The sequence below is a fragment of the Muscardinus avellanarius genome, assembly GCF_963383645.1.
Source record: "Muscardinus avellanarius genome assembly, chromosome: 4".
Taxonomy (NCBI): Eukaryota; Metazoa; Chordata; class Mammalia; order Rodentia; family Gliridae; genus Muscardinus; species Muscardinus avellanarius.
In genome coordinates, this window is record NC_137789.1 from 28,247,102 (window position 1) to 28,265,116 (window position 18,015).

The window sequence follows — 18,015 nt, forward strand, 5'->3', positions numbered from 1 at the left end:
GTCAAGATAATCTATCAAACTGAACTATTAAATGGAGCAACTAAACTATTAAAAAGAAAACAGGCTATTGGGATATAATATTCATTTTAATGCATTTACAAGTTAAGTAAGTGTGAAACATAATACATAAGTGTGAATATATAAGAATTTGTTCTTTTATTTTCTTAACTTCAAATAATTTGAATTCATGAGGGCTTCATCATATTTGACAGGAGGAAATTATATGCACATCATTGTAAGAGGAGTGTAAAAGAACATTTGACACTATTTTCTTTCTTGAGTTTCACAAAAACTCAAGAGGGCTTTGAAAATTCACAAACAATGGGGAGAAAGTCCTGCTTCATCTTTGCCATGCCCATGTTTCCTATGAATCCAAGTGACCTGCACTTCGCATATCTAGCCTGAGGTAGACGATCTTAGCCAAAGTATACAATCCAGGTTCCTAAACCCACTTTTCTTAGAGGCAGCAGAGATTGGGCAGTAGGTAGAGGAGAATAAATAATTTCTATTGCCTATTTCCTATCCTCACTACCTACCCAGCTCAGTACCCTGCTCTCTTCTGTGAGGAAACAAAAATGTAGGGAGAGGATGTATTGAGAACAGGTTTCTCTTTTAGCTCTGTGGGATGATTATGCCTGAGGTTTGGGAAATGTTAAAAGAACTTGGAAGCAATCAGGCCAGTGTAGGGAATGGAGAGCACGGAGAAAAAATACTGTGAAAGCAAAATGTAAATAAATAACACGTTGATTCAGATGCAAGTGTTTTCCTCATAATATATTTTATTGGGCAGGCTAAGTAGAAGTATCCTCACTTTACAGAATTTAAGGTCCTGGTTTGGGGATTACATTTTGGTCCATTCCCTGGCTTTTCCACTTTCCAGCTGTGTGAATCAGAGTATGTCTTGAATGCCTGAGCGTTACCGTCCTGGGCTCACAGGGTGCTTCTGAGAATTCAATGGACTGAATTGGACGGTGCCTGATCCAGAAGTGCTCAATAACTCCTGGCTACTCTGTATTCCACAATTCTTCAAATATTCCTGTGATTTAATTAAAGTAAATGTATCTGAATGCATCATCTCTCTTAATCACCTCTTTTCAGAAATTTTGCATAGATAACAAAGATACCTTTTCACAGATGAGTGAAACGAGTTTCTATAACCCTTACAGAGGTTAAAAGTCTAATTTGGAAAAATGATTGGAAATTTATATTATTAAATTGGGTTAAAATATATAACAAAATCACCTGGGTAGATACAAATCTTTGCATACTTAAAATCACACTAATGATTAAGAAACTTTTTTTTTCACTTGAATTAATTTTTTTCTCCAAAAAGTGAAAGCAAATTACGTATATATGGTCTTGATCAAATCAAACATTCTTATCAAAGGGCCTTCTCAGTATTAAAGAACTTCTTTAAATGTATGCTATTTCTAGACTCTCATATATATGTATATATATATATATTTCATATATATATAAAATATACTTATTAGACATCCAAATTTAATTGAATGTTCTATATTTTTATTTGCTTAAACTAGTGCCCCTCTCAAGGTAGTCATTGCATCAGCTAAATGTTTGTTCTACCTTTAGTTCATGTATCTCTTTAATATTTTGTTCACATTATATTCAGCAAGAAAATCATTCTAAAGAACAGCTTTGTCATACCAATCTTCCACTTCATATCCTTCAACGAAGCCTGGTCTTTCCAAGTGATGTTGCAGTGTCTTGACTCCACGGCTTGATGTTGGTCATCGTGCTCTCTGTTCCTGCCACCCCAAATGATTTGCATTTCCCTGAATGATGTCTTTCCTTTTCCTGTACTGTTCCCCCCCCCCTCAAGCTGTTACCAGAATATTCTCTTATTCCTCACCTCATGGTCAAAATCTCATACTTTAAATTCAACAACAATGTCTCTTCATCAGCTATAATATCTTCCTGGTTTGTAGCTTTTCTAGCTATTTTCCTAGTTCTCTATATGTTCCTCTATTGAATATGTTGAATATGTCACATTGTCCTTAGTTTTTAAAACATTAGACATTTGTCTGTTTATCTCGAAAAAGGAACACTTTATGGACATATATGTGTGTATATGAGTGTGCATATACTATATATAATGACATGTGACATAGATGTGACACATAGCAGCCATTTAACTTATGTTTGTAAAATAGCAAGGAAAAGAAAGAGAAAAGAGAATGTAATAAGTTTTGTAGTTAGGAAAGTTAAAATGGAATTGAAACATACAGAAAAGGAAGAAAAAAGCAATTTTTATTCTCCTTGATGTAGAATAAAAAGAATATAGAAAGATTCACTAAGTAACTAACATTCACATTCTCGGGAATGTGTACAAGTTAAGGTTTCTTTTTTCAGAATCTCTAAAGATGTAAAAACACATGTAGTTTGCTAATCTCTTCCTTTACATATTGTTCTTTTTTCTGTCTCACTAAGTATATTCTGTTCTACAGGACGTAGATTATTTTTTGTAATTAAAACACATTTTTATCTGTCTCATCTCCAGAGAAGCTTTGAGTGAAAGAACCTCTAATTAACCTTCTGTTTTATATTACCCTAAGGATCAAATTTTCTACTCTTAGAGTAGATAGAATCAAAAAAAGTTGGCCAGATGTCATACAGTATTAAAATAGATTATCTCTAAGCTACTTCTCGGTTAGATATACATGTTTTATGCTGATTTTTAACTTCTTCTGTTGCCATAATCAAACTTAAGAAACAAAACATATTTTAAGCCACATATCAGCAATGCAAATCTCAACAAATTTTATGATGCTGTTAATAACATTTTAATGATATTAAAACACAGGTTACTTTTGTATATATGTTCAAATAGAATAAATTTGTGAAAATCAAATTGGAAAAATAATTTCAGGAAGAAATATAAAGGTTTACCTTTAATTATTGGCTATATGTCATAAATATGCCAATTTTTATATGTTATATATAATACCTCAATATACAATGTGTATACATATTTGCCTTTCAGGTTAATGATAATTTTAAAAGATTAACTATTGGTTCTTAACATTTCTGAAAGGTTTTGTTTTTCTAATCTAAAGTTATTTATTTTCAAGCAAATCACCCCTTCTACTAATTAACTTGAGGCTATAAAATAAAAGTCTTCTACAGATTAGGATGTATAACTTTTTGACCTGAACTTCTTATTGGCCTGCTTTACTGCAGCATATTTATTCAAATTCTTACCAGTTACTCAGAAACCTTTCACAATCAACACCATAACAGTCTTTCCTCCATAATGTAAGTCTGTTTTTAGACATCTACACCTCCTTTACATATCACTTATTAGAAAGAAACTAGTTTTCTTCCAATCATGTAATCATCTCATGGGATCAGATATCAATATATGACAAATGCCCCAGTAAGGTTCATTAAATGTTCTTATGGCCAGCTTCATCTTCCTCCAAAAGTGTGTATCTCCCAAACTCCCCATAATATTTCTTCTGAAGATAAGAAAAATGTGTAATAAATAAAGCAAATTGACTATTTAAGCAATCACTCTAAAGTATGTGCTCTTTAACCAGGAAATTATTTATTGGATTATGAGATGATAATTTGTGAAGGGCAATATTGAATCCCTTTAGCATGGGAAACTGAGACAGGAGGATTTGAGTTTGCGGCCAGCCCCAGTTACTTAGTGAGGCCATCCACAACTTAGTGAGATCCTGTTTCAAAATAAAGAATAAAAACTAGGACTGGAGGTGTTGCTCAAAGGTAGAATGCCCCTGGGTTCAATCCCAGCACCACACAAAAAAGTAACATATGAGTACACAGAAAGAAAGACAGGGGTAAAGAAAACGTTTTAGTTCCTTTTAAATCACATCACACATACAAAACCAACCTTATATATGAACATTTAAAAAGAAGTCTTTATAATTAATGAATAGTGTGGAAGGTAACGAAAACAGGGAGATATTCAGGTGATCATAGGTCAGGGCATCGAAAGAGCTCTTGTTTGTTTTCTCTGTCATTATTGGTAGAAAAGAAAATTCCGTTAAAATCCTTCCATGCTTTTTTCTCTTCTTCTTCAAAATAATAAATACTATCATTATAAAGGTTTTTGTAAAGGTGTTTTTGATGAAAAAAGGTAAAATGCTACCCTCACTTGAGAAAACACAGATAAAAGAGTAATTTCTGGGTAGTTAGATGATTTTTCTTCTCTTTTCATAGTTTTATTCTAGCATATGCAGTATATCAAATTCAATCACATTGTGATTATATTTTTATATATTATTTGAGCATGTTTGGAAAGGTCCAATTACTTATGCTTGGATTAAACACTCAAAATTATTGTTTATATATAAAACACAATATTTATATATTGTGAGAAAGAACAGTAGCCTATTTAACCACATTTACTCGTTCATTTTTCCATCATATATTTATTTAATATTAAAGGGGAGTTGACTAAACATGGATATGGATCTTCCTTCAAAACAATATAAATAGATATGAGTATAGACAGCAGAACTGTAAAAGTGAAGAAGTTCCTGATAAGAGATTTTGGAATAAAATATGTAGATTATCCCTTTTTCTTATGTATTCTTCTGAATCTCCCATGAGAACTCACAGCTATTCCACAAAATTTAGTACAGAAGGACAGAGACCAGTGTACGCTAAGTTTAGTGTTGTTTGTGGGAAACCTAAAATGGCAATTTCTTCTGCTCTAAGTAATAAGAGCTGCTACCACAAAGCAGTCTAAAGTTGCAGGATTCTGGTTGATGGTTACAGAAAGATAGGAATGATAATGCTGCCTCTTTTTCCTTCTTATAAACTCTAATAATGCTGCCATAAATTTTATTCAAAATCTGTCTTCTAGTTTTATTATCAGAGTTGTGACTTTATGGAGATTAAATATAATTATACTTGGTTATAAAAATAAGTTTATAGTTTATTGTTTCCTACAAGTGGTATGTGTGTTTTTGGGTGCGCACATTAAAATTAAAAATGTAAAATATGACACTAGGACCCATCACTGAACAGAGCAGAGACTCCCAAAATATATGCAAAGGATAGTGATAAGATGCTGAAACTTGATTCTGTACCTTCATTTTACTCAACTGTGAGAAGCAAGAATGGTTATCACACACACACACACACGCACACACACAAATAGATGGACAGATAGACAGACAGACACAGATTGAGAGATTATTTTTGAGAGTCTCACAACCATCTATTTAAACTATATTTTTCCTAGTATGCTCTTATTCTATTTTACTACTAAGAAATGAGATATCTAATTTTAACATTTTATGACAGAACTGTGATAATAATTATTACAAAGCTCATGCATTTATGTATAAATATAGTTTTGTCATTGTTGCCCAACAAAGCTGTTTACTTAGTGCTTTCTAAGTTTTTATATCTCATTAGGAAAAAAGGATATTCCATTGTTTGGTATGTGAGCTCATCAAAATTTCCAGTGATTCAGAATTAATGGTTTTTGGGCATGTAAAATAACATGGAGTAAAAAATCATTTGTTTCATAGTTGTTTTATAATAATTTATTTACTCATAGTAAGTGTGGTTTTAGTAGATATCTTGCTTACTGACAAATTTAATATTACCAGTTTAAGCATGAATTGCAAGTACTTTATTCATTCATTTTGCACATTATACTGTTTAGACCACTTGTATTTGAGAAACAATAGCAAATCTAATCATTACACTTAATATTGTTTCCTATTTGAGACTTATAATTTTAAGTTGGTATATATGACATAAAATTGTAAATGTCAGTATATCTATATGTTGAGAAAGATTAAACTTCTAGCTCTATTTAAAATTAATATTTACTTAATTAATCCATAATCATAGAAAATTTGTTACATGAATTACTGATTCTTAAAAATTTCACCAACATGAAACATTCATATATTCATGTCTCAAATCTGGCTGAAATTTGCAGCTAATTTTCATTTCCATGCCATAAGTTGAGTACCAGATTATATCATGTTTATTAAATAAATTAAAAGACCAGTTTCATGGACTTTTGAGCATAAATGCAGTATTTTTATTTAAAGCCAAATTTTATAAGATCAACATAAACCTATAAGACAGAATTATAAGCTCATTACTTTTCAGAATTTACTTATTCTCCTAGTCAAAGGGATAGTTTTATATTAAACAATTGATTGAACATTTGCTTTTCTGCTAGTTTTAAAGGGTGCATCCTATCTCAGTTTACCCATCTCTTCTCCAACTTGAAAGTTACTGAAAGTATGTATACATACACCAACTCTTAAAGTATCAAATTATAAACCATACAGATTTTAAAATACTAGAATTAATAATGTTGAAGATGTAAAATACTTTAGCTATTCTTCCAACTACCATATGCTTAGTGAAAACGGTAACATTTAAGGTGGAAAAACATCTGGCATTGTGTCACTACAAACACATTCAGTGAGTTTGCAAATGTTCTCATGTATTGGTACGTTTCCCAATAAGATTCACATAAGTAATGTTAAATAAGTAAAGGAAAACCAAAGGACAAAATAAATTAAATATACTAAAATTTATAGAATACTACATGGTGACTCAAACAAAACTGTCACATTAGTAGTATTTAGATTTCATCATTGTGTTATTTTATTTTGTATATATAAACTTTTTGCTTTATGTATTTTTATTTTAAATGTTTGTTACATTTCATCATTGCATACTATTGTTTTGTTAAACTTTTACTCAAATGCTTCAGCAAAACACTAAAATTAAAGGAAGAAATAATATACGAACTAATTCTACATAAGATAATGTATTAGACATTAATATAAAAGCTTTTAATTGATATTATATAATTGTAGATCTATTGGACCATCATTTCATGCCCTTACCAATTTATTCTTATTTGCAATAAGTTAGACAGTAATTACAAAACAGCAAATCTTAAAATTTAAAGCAATTTACAGGACTGAAAATATAATGAAATTTCATATTCAAATATGATATGAGATTTTGTCTGGCATGTTTTCTAAATGGTATATTTATTAGTCTCATGCTCAATCCCTTGCAGATATATTGCTAAAATTAAATATTTTTTAAAACTAAATTTTTATTTAATCACATAATCAAATCCTAATTTAATATTGCAATACTACTGAATAAATTTGCTAATTTACATGTATAACATGTCATTTTCCATTATCACAATTCAAAGTATAGCATGTAATTATGATTTTATAGAATCATGTTTATATATGTAAATCATTTCATTTTATTTTTCTTATATTGAGAAACATTTTGTTAAATGATATTTTTAAAATTATATTTTAGATTTCTTATATTGTAAACATCTTATTTAAAACTATATTGCAATTAATTTAATGAGAGTATAATCTAATTGTGACTAACTGTATCTCATATATATGATTTGATTTCAAATGAAGAATGATTTTAATGTATACTTTATTCCTTTAATTTGAGTTCTATATCTTTTATACATTTAAGTGTTCTATTTAAGACAGTGTTTATGGAATTGTGCAGCATATTTCAATTTTTTTTAAAAAGTAAAATATACTTTAACATTGGATAAGAAATATATATTTAATACTGGATTGTTGCTATACATAATTCTAAGGCTTTTTCCAAAATTGACAATTACTTCATTAAACAAAATGTGTGCAAAAATTGAATGCTTTTAATTTGTTAAATTATAAATTTTGATGATATGAAAATCAGTGTTTCATACACAATTTAAAATGGTACCAATATCATTATTCGAAATTGGTTTACATTTAAAATAGAATGATCATACATATACATTTTATAATTGTATGGTTATGGATGATTTTATTGCCTTATAAATAATTCAATATCTTTCCTTTATAGTTTCAATATATGTATCAAACTTATCTTTCTAAATTCAGACATACTTCTATGTTCTGTCATGAGATTATATCTACTGTTTACTATAAAAATTTCAACATTCTACGTAAACCCATTTCACACCAACATAGTAAACTTTCATGGCTGGGAATGATAAAAATTAATTTGAAGTAATTTTTACTGATGCATCTGAATTTTTAAATTCCACACTTTATCAAAGTGATGTTTTTGAAAGGTTAAAACATAATTATTGGTTTCCTTTCCTACCCCCTTGGACTGTTGTATATTCATGTTAACATGAAATGTGACTTTTTCATAGTTGAAAATCATATTTCATTTCTGAAATTTACCTTTTTATTATTGATAATATTGTTTAGCCTTATTGAGTTCATTTGTTCATATATACTTTGTTTTGCTGAGTGTAACATGAGCATCTACTATTGGCCAGACACTTTTCTAGACGCTAGGAATTAAGCAATGAACACAGTAACCAAAAATCTCAGCCTTCAGGGAGCTTGCTTTCAAGTATAGAAAAGGAAAGAATATGACTACAATGTAACATAAAACATAAGAACTGACTATTAAGATACCTGGTTGAAATACATATCTGGTTAGATTATGGTTATCAAAGAAATGAAGTTTGCTATACTTTATTTTAACATGAAATCCTGCCCTGTTTTCAGGGCAAGAAATATTACAGAATCACTGCCAACACTGGTGGGAATACAGTTCTAATGTTAAAGATTTAAAGATTTGTGTCACTAGTAAACATCAGTGCTACAAAACATCAGTTCTAAGTCTCATATTTAGTCTAGAACTTAAAGAATATGGGTGTTTAAATTTTGTCTTTAGGGATTAGATGCCTCTTATAAAAGCAACCTCACCCTGTTCCCAAAGATTACAACAGAAATACTGACCCCAATACAAAAATATTTTGATATTAAACATGATTTCATGATGGGATGTGATAATTCAGTTTACTTCCTTGTTAAAGCAAGAATACCTATGTTTGAGACACAATACAACTTCCATTATTTTTCATACTTTTAGCTTTTAATTGGAAGCACATGTTTATAGTTAAGTGGTTTTTTAAAAAAATTTAAAAGCCTGGAAATTATAATGAAGTCATGAAAAATTTTAAAGTATTAGTTTTTCATTCTCATTACATATGTCCTTTCAAAAATAGAATGTTCAATTAAATTCCAAGGAGGAAAATGTAAAGTAGTTTTCAAGGAAATGAGCATATGGACATCCTAAATATATACTTTACCATGAGATAAATTACCACTGGTTAGTACTGTAAGCAGTACTTAATCTTGTGATTAAAGAAAATCCTTACTAAGTATTAACTTAGCAAATATTAAAGGCTGCTTTGCACAACAATCATGAATTTAGTAGATCATAATTTTCTCAGAATAATAGGTAAATATTTAATAGCAGCTTTTTCCAATTGGTAATTAGAAATATATTGATACTGAAAATAATCTGATAATTATAATACCTCATTTATCTCTGGCTCCCTTAAAATATTATCTACATTTAATTTTTTTAAATTTTGTTGTCAAATTCAGATGGGAAGTGACAAATGAGGCTTGATAAATTAGTAGCAGAAATATGCTCTTTTGCTTGTCTGTTAGTAAAGATCCTTTTGGCTTCTTTTGAGTTTAATGCCTAAAGCAGGATCACTAGTCCTATTAATTACCTGAACAGCAAAGGATAAAAAAATATAAGAAAAAGCATTCTCTAACTATATCTAATAATATTATATTAACTACTTTCCAATTTGTAATTAAAAGTATTTTTATGTGTGTTGATGTAAACTAATTAAACATTGTGGACATAATTTTGAATGTTGAGGAGAAGGGTATATAAAACATACCACACATTGGCTTTAAGAAATATTGTGGAGTTTTCTAATAAGGACCTATGATTTTCAATTAGTAGCTGCAGTTCTAAAATTCAGTATTTTATCTTGTTTAGCATATTAGCTGTCAAAATCCTTTTTAAATATATTCTCATTCAGTTTCATGCTTCTATTATAAGATTACATTTAATTACATAAGAATCCTGTACTACCAAAGATACCCTCTTAAAAATTTTAAGTAAAAGGAAAAGGAAAATCTCAATTTGGCAATATAAATGTATGTTTTTAAATTATAATGAAACTTTAATAAAGATAATATGGTAATATAAAAATAGTTATAATGTGTCAATATATCAATATAAAAATTCCAATATATATTGCAACTATAAATATATACACATATGTATGCATACTTACACACATACATGTGCACATGGTAAAACGCTTATGAGATATTTTGAAATTCCCAATCATTACTTAAAAATTCTTAGTCATTACTTAAAACTGTCACTTGATTAAAAATTCCATATTCACTGATAATTATATTCAACCACTTCTAAAGCAAATATGTTTAATTAGTTCATATTTGGTTATATTTTTATTTAGAAATAATAAAACATTACCTAATTTAAGTGCATTAAATTTTACAGTACACGTAATTCCTGACATTGAATAGTGTATAATGTTAAATGCTTTCTGGCAAATGAATTTAAGATATACGCTTACATACAGTAATCTTAGAGTCTCATTTTTTCATCATTTTGTTGGCTTTTTTCACTTTGATTTAAAAATTGTCTTTTTTCACTTGTTGATCTAAAAAAGAATAATTTGATCTGTTTCCCAGAATTTAGAAACAGATATGGCACAGACTTTTCAAAGCATACTTTTGAGAAAAGTGTGGTTACAGTTATCCATTCCATCAAAACTTGTTACTTGCTAGGCATTTGTTGCTAAAATTCATGTGTGGATTAAAAAGAAAGAAGCAGAAGACTGATTCAGAGCCATTGAAAGAGTTTACTCTTTCACCTTTCTCCCTCTGTTTTTCAGTTAAAATGTGTTATATTTTGTATTTAATACTTATCCATAGGCTGATTGATATAAACACACCAACAGATCTGGTGTGCTTCACATTTTAGTGGTGTGTTTGTGTTTTGCCTCTTTGTGTTGATTATCCTTACGGTAATAGAACAGAATATAATTTATTAAACTTATCAGAAAAAAAAAACAAAATTTAAAAGAAAAAGTTAGCATCTAGTGCTACTGTGTCCCACAGGTTCTTCTACATTGACCCACACTACCTCCACTGGTGAGTTAGAGGAGCATAACAGGACTACCACGGGTGCTATTGCTGTTGCTAGCACACCTGCAGATGTTACTGTATCCAGTGTTACAGCTGTCACCATCCATAGACTTTCCGAGGAACAGCGAATGCAAGTTACGAATCTCAGAAATTCAGGTCTGGACCCCAACACATCCAAGGATGGGCTCGCTCCTCATCAAGCAGATACACAAAGTACAAGGAGAAGACCAAGAAATGCTGAACAGATAGAAAGAACTAAAGAGCTTGCAGTTGTTACTCATAGAGGTATTGGATGTTATTTTACTTGTGCCCATTTAGTTACAGCCAAAGCTATCTTTTGGTAATGATTCTAATTAGAGAATGAGCTGAAAGAGAGCCAAGATGTAGAATGTGAAAAAAGAGTTCTAAGTAGCTAAACAATCGAGTTAGGGCCAAGACTAAAATAATTTGGAAGTTTCGAAATTATTTTAGAAGCAGTGCAAATAAAGAAAATGTTTTCTATTAATAAATGCACATATTTACTCATAAATAATTTATCCCATGTAGCAATTTTTTCATTTGCATGAGTTTTTATATTATCCAAATGCTGATTGATACTTGAGAAAATTGATAATGTAATTGAAAAATGGAAACATAAATGGTGATTGTTTTATATAGCTTAGTATATTTCTAAATTATTAATATTGCCTTACCCATTTAATTGTACTGAAAATAGATTTTTAGGTTGAAAAGATAATAGCTATTGATTGATATTATGGCCCCAAAATTATAATATCCCTTAAATTCCTAATTTGTTTTTAAAAAAAGAAAAACCACAAAATCAAATAGCATGTTGGTAAATTTCTATTAATTAATATGAATCTATCTTTTACAAAATTAATGTAGCAAACATCTTTCTTTTTCTGTTTCTTTATGACAGGTTGCATAGAGCCCATTAGGGAGAATAGTGTCAAAAAAAGGAGCTCATCTGTGCATCATTGGAAGCATTAATTTTTGATCATATTTTAAATATAAACATTTACTTCATTTTCCACTCATCCTTATATTATCTAAACCGGCTCTGGTTTATGTACTTTCACTAGGTGTGGTTTATACAGAAGAGGATTAAGTAATGAAAAACCATTCAATGCTTAGAGCACAGACAGGAGAGAAATCAAGACATTTTTACATAAGTTAATTTGAACAATCATACAAAAATATCCTAGAAGCTAATTTCCATTAGAATTTATGTGAAATGTATTGCTTTAATTCTCTTCAATAAATTATATTCTAAAATGGATTTTTAGCATGTTGTGATCTACTTTAAAGGATTAAATGGACATCACCTTGCTTCTCTGTTCTTCACTTTTCTACCATGAATATTGCTACTCAAAAAAACACAGGAATCAAATTAAAATATATCATTTACTTAATCAAGTAGTTTCTTCATAATACTAGAAAATAAAAATGGTAAAAATATATTAAAATGTTGAATTTGAAATAAAAGTTATTTTTTTCTATTTTATTTGGGAAAATTACATGATTTAACTAACATTGACAAACTGCCCAAACATCATTTATTACAGACCAAATAGAATTAATTTAGCTTATGCTATAAATTTATTGTAAAAATCAAGAATGCTATAATTACTACTTAGCCAGCTCAGCCTCATGTTGTTTAAGAAACTCTGAAGTTAAAAATTAATACTTTTTAGAACTTGGAGCAATAATTCAAATTTAAAAGAAAAAGATATCATTAAATTTTCAGATTATATAAAATAGTTTTAAAATTATTCTATATAAATTTCAATCAAACATCAATAGTACATCATTGATAGATTTCAAATCAGTGCTAAATTTTTTAATTACAATTATAAATGCCCACTGTTATTAGAGAGTTGATATGTCTTTTTTTCCCCACATTCTTTCAAAAATGGTGTTTTGTTTTGTTTTGTTTTGTTTTGTCTTTCCTTACAATACTAATGATTGAACCTAGCATGCTCTGCTACTAAGCAATAGCCCCAGTTCTTTTATATTGAGACAGGGTCTTGTTAATTTGGCCTTAAAGTGATATTTCTGAATGTAATACTAATTCAATCAATGGTGTCATCTAAATTGAAAATAAATATTATTTATAATTTGAAATTTAAATTTTATGTAAACATTATGTAGGAACATTCAAATGTTATATTCATCATGATTCATAGTAAATTAAAATATACTTTTTATCTAAAAGCTGTTTTAATTAAAAACAGTTCTTCTGTTTCTTGTCAATGTTAAAAATAAAATAAAACTATTATGCTCTGTATATTGCTTAATATTTTAAAAATATAGCTGTATTTTTAGATAAAAGTGTTAAAAGATAATTCCTAGAATGTCCCTATATCTAAATTGAAATTGGCAGACATCAAAGCAGTGCACTTTAAAAAATTATCTAAAAAATATGCCTAAAATGTTTAATGAGCACCAAGTTCTATTCTGTAGGCAAAATAAATATAAGTACTACATAAGCTCTTCCTTAAAAAACAATGAAGTGGAGAACACTGGGAAAAACATCCTGATTGTCCAAAGAGAGTTTAAAGCTATTGGCTGATAAAAAGTTATGGGTGCATACAGGGAATGGGTCGTTTAAATTACTTTTTTTTTTTAAGGAGTCAGTACATGATTCAAAACCAATGCTTAATGTTTTCTATATATTATAAAATATTATTCAAGTCCATTCTCCATATTGCAGTTTGAATGAGTAACCCAGTTTTTAAAGTTTCTAGTGATTTCTCAAAGACCTAAAGAATAAAGCCAAGACTAGGTGATAACACAGGCAGGAACCTGCTTAATTTTGCTTTTGCCCTAACTCCAAATTCAACTCACACATCTTCATAGCCATTGTAATTTTTAACCAATCAGAATTTCTTTCAGCTTGTCGAATACATCACATTCTTTCTAGCCAAAGCTATTCTCGTATTTTCATTCTTTCTTTCAACCAAGTCATTCGAATTCCCTTTTCAGGATTAAATTATTACCTCTAGGAAGATTAGATATTCTGCTTTTAATCTGTCCTTTTAGCCTGCACTTTTCCTGCACTTGCAATTACTAGCCCAATAATTTTCCTGTAAATTTTAAGCTTTCCCAGAATAAGAAGTAGAGATCAGGTTGTTACTGGGTCTGCATTCCCAGTTTCTAGCAGTTTCTCACCCACAGATGTATTCAGAAAGCCATCTTAAACTAATGAATAAATATATACAATGTAACCATCAAATAAATTAACTTAAATTTCTAAAGGCTTGAAGTTATTTTTTCAATGCAATGAAATATCTATATACTTCAGTATTAAAGAAAACTAGTTCGTTCATTTCATTATATTTTACCAGTGGTTCTGTATAGCACTTTTCAAAGCCAATGATATTTTCATGACCCCACAAGTATATTACTATTTATTATTACCACTTCAAAATTCACAAAATTAAATAATATATATTCTTTGTTTATAGTTTTATTACATTTATAAAATAAAAGGCACTTTATAGTTAAACACAAGTAAACTGTAATGTCATTAAATTTCATATTAACAAATAATGTTATAATAAAATAAATTCCTTTGGTTGAAGTTAATTGTCCTCTAAAGCTTAAATATAATAGAAATTTCTATATCATGAGTTCCTTTGATGTCTGCCAGTCCATGCTACTTTTTACTCTGTGATAATTTAGTATATTTCATTGTTTTTGACATTGAAATTATATTTTCATTTTATAGTGTGTTTTGATCATTACTACTTCCTAATTCATCTCTTTTCAATAACATGAGGCAAATATTTATGATTGACACCAATATTATTATTACAGAAAATATAGAAACTGGAATTACATGCAGTGGTTTGTACTTGGTATGTGTGTGTGTGTGTGTGTGTGTGTGTGTGTGTGTGTGTGTGTGTGTATTCACATCTGTGTGTTTATCTATGATAAATTAAGTCTATGAATAATTGGAAAATAACTGAAGGTATTTATTAGGGATCTTTACTATCCTTTAGAAAGTACAATCCCAATTAATTTCTAAATTTTACTGTAGTTAAAATATCAGTAATTATAGTTAAAGTAAATTTTTATTTTCTACTTGTTCTCAATAATAGAAAAACTATTTCTAGTTTCCACCTTTTCAAAAGGGTCTTTGGACATTAAGTTAAAAAAATACTAATAAGTATATAATAAATTTTGTTTAGGTCTTCAAATGATGGATTAATGCATCTATCTCTTCTATATTAGTGTTAAAGACCTCAATAGGAAAACTGAGTTTTAATTGGCTGGGCTTTAGTCCAATTTTGCCAGCTATGAATTATTAGAACTCAATTTTTATATTTGTAAAATGGTTACTGGAGTAACATACTATTACATTAATTTTAGTGTGAGAAACAAGAAAGCATTAAAAAAAACTCTTAGGTATTTTATCTCAATGGAAACATAAAATCAAATTGTTTACCATCTATGTTGAGTTTTGGGGTCAGAGAGCTAGGCCTGAGTCTCAACCTCACCTCTTCTTTCATTATCTTGAGTAATATGGTTAAGTGTCAAGCACAACTTAGTAACTGAGAAGAGCTGCCTCATAATGTGTGAAAAAAAATTAGTACAGTTGCTAACATAAGTGTTGAACACATACTAATTATTGTTATTTTTATTAGTACTCACCAAATATATTTAGACTCATGCCACATATCTGACATTATACTGAGCAGTAGAACTATAAAATGAACAATACAGTCTATGCTATCATTTAGTGTGCATAAATTTAAAAATTATAATAATTAAAATTTCTAGTAAGAAATACTGCTCTACTAGTATTTTGAAATATTATTAAGCACATTGCAAGTTCTAACTTCTGAATGTTAAAGAAAAGAAAAGCTGTATACAGTCTATTAAAAAATAAATAAAGTGTTCAACTATGTTTAGAAAAAGAATTATAATGCATAAGTAAAATTAAAAATAGTCATTTTATTTATAAAATAACCAGATGTTTAAAATGAAACAACATATATATAATTATATTTTAAAAGTAATATGTTTGTTGTCTTAATTATAAAATATGAAACTATTTCTTAACATTTAGTTAAAATGTTTTTTATTTTCCTTAAATCCTATAATTCAATATTATAAACCTAAGTGATTTCAACTCAAAGATGACTTAAAATAGAATTTATGTAATTTTATGATTATAATATAGAAAATGAAGTGTCATAGATTTCCATATTTATCTCATTTAGAATTAGATAGGGTCTTTCAGGTCATTTATTACAAGACCAGTATTTTATATAGAAAATTGTGGTCTGGCAGAGATTGTGTTAAAATCTAGTCTTTCTAGAGTAGTATTTATTCATTCTTCCATTAATTCAAGATTAATTAGAGTTCAAATATATGTAAAACCTTCCTCAAGATTAAATGCTTTTAAGATTAAACTAATATAAATTATAAGCATAATTGGCTGTTCTTCCTCAAGAAGTTTTTAATCATACAATTTTTAAAATAATATTAGAATGTTTTCTTATAGGTTATAGTAGAATATTTCTATTTTTTCAATATGTATTCAACAATTTCTGTCAGCTGTTAAGAAGCCATATTAGTAGTTGCTATTTTTAATTATAAAATATGGATATATTTGTCTGAAAAAGCTCATATCTACATATATAAAATTATTATTTCTTTTCTTTGTACTTCCCAATGGAAATTTAACTAGATTACTGTCACATCTTGTGGAGTAAAATATGTGCTCTGAGTATTTTTTAGACATTACTACTGTTAGTTTTGGATAGAATAGTCCTTTCTCCCACAGTCTATTTAATGCTAATGTTCACATCCATAAGCTTTAACTTGTGTTAGTAAAGTAACATGAAATTATGTTTAGCTTAGAGTGAAATAATGTGTATTATTCTCCCTCAAAACTAGAGATAAAAAGGAAATCTAGTTTAATCACCAGTATTTAAACAAGAAGTGAATCATTTATTATTTTCAGCTTTAAGAGAAGAATGGTTATTTCAGCATAAAACAATTCATTTAAAGTCTGCAACTTTAAACAAAAGCAGGATTTTTTATATTTTATCATAATTTATACATTTCCAAAAAACTCAGCTAAACATTTGTAGGGCTCAACAAAAATGAGAAAGCAACAGACTATTAAATATGTATTCACATCAAATTTCCAGTTTATTGAAGAAGTAAAGATTCTATGACAAAACAACTTTGTTTTAAATAACTGACCGACACTGTTAATACAACAAAACCCTTCCTGTGTGGAAGTACTAGTTCTTTGGTGTTTACAGAGTGTCCATTACTAGGTGGTCACATGTAAAATATATTTTAAGTATTTTCAAGTTTTGGCAGAAAATTAATATAGTTTTTAAAAATCCTATTAATACTTTTTCATAGATAACTGCAAACTTAAAGCATGTTGTTTCCATTTTTTTTTTTTTGCTTCAGTCTCCATAAATAATATCACATTAAGGAATGTAATTTCTGGATAGCTACTGAAGTATGCCTTGATGGATACTGGCATAAGTTCATCAAGTAATCAATTAAGGTCTTAGTGAACATTGCACTTCTTTCTGTACATGTGATCATGTGATGAATTTTAAAAAATATTAGGGGAAAGTTGTAGATATAAGATCACTGAGAATAGTTCTTAGTCAACACTAACAGAAGAATTACCACAAGCTGAGTAGGACCTGTGGGTGAGTGTAGGGAATCCAGCCCGACAGCTGACGGGGTTTGGCGAGATGATGATACCGACAACTCGAACCCACGAGCCGGGAGTCAAGTCAAGCAAGATCTCACTTATTTCTCTCCAAGCACTCATATTATATAGCACCAAGCCACGAGGGGAATTTCCATGAGAAATAGCCTAGCCTATCCGGGATAAAGATCACTAGCACGTAGTTTACAGCCAATCCCAGGCCAGTACATGAGCCATTCATGTGTGCGGAAAGCTCCTTTAAAGGTAGAAAGGGAAAAACTGCTCAGTCTCCCC

General features: G+C 29.1%; 1 protein-coding gene across 3 annotated transcripts in view; it reads left to right on the forward strand.

The window, feature by feature from the left end:
- Positions 1-18,015, forward strand: part of CSMD3 (CUB and Sushi multiple domains 3) — a gene marked incomplete at both ends in the record, with an annotated part of 1,156,743 nt that overhangs the window by 404,246 nt on the left and 734,482 nt on the right. Inside the window, one exon of one of the 3 annotated variants that reach the window (XM_080694904.1) lies at positions 11,004-11,315. The exons of the other annotated variants lie outside the window; for them this stretch is intronic. Coding sequence (XP_080551030.1) covers positions 11,004-11,315 — 312 coding nt within the window. The remainder of the gene's footprint in view (positions 1-11,003; positions 11,316-18,015) is intronic. 3 annotated transcript variants of the gene reach the window in all.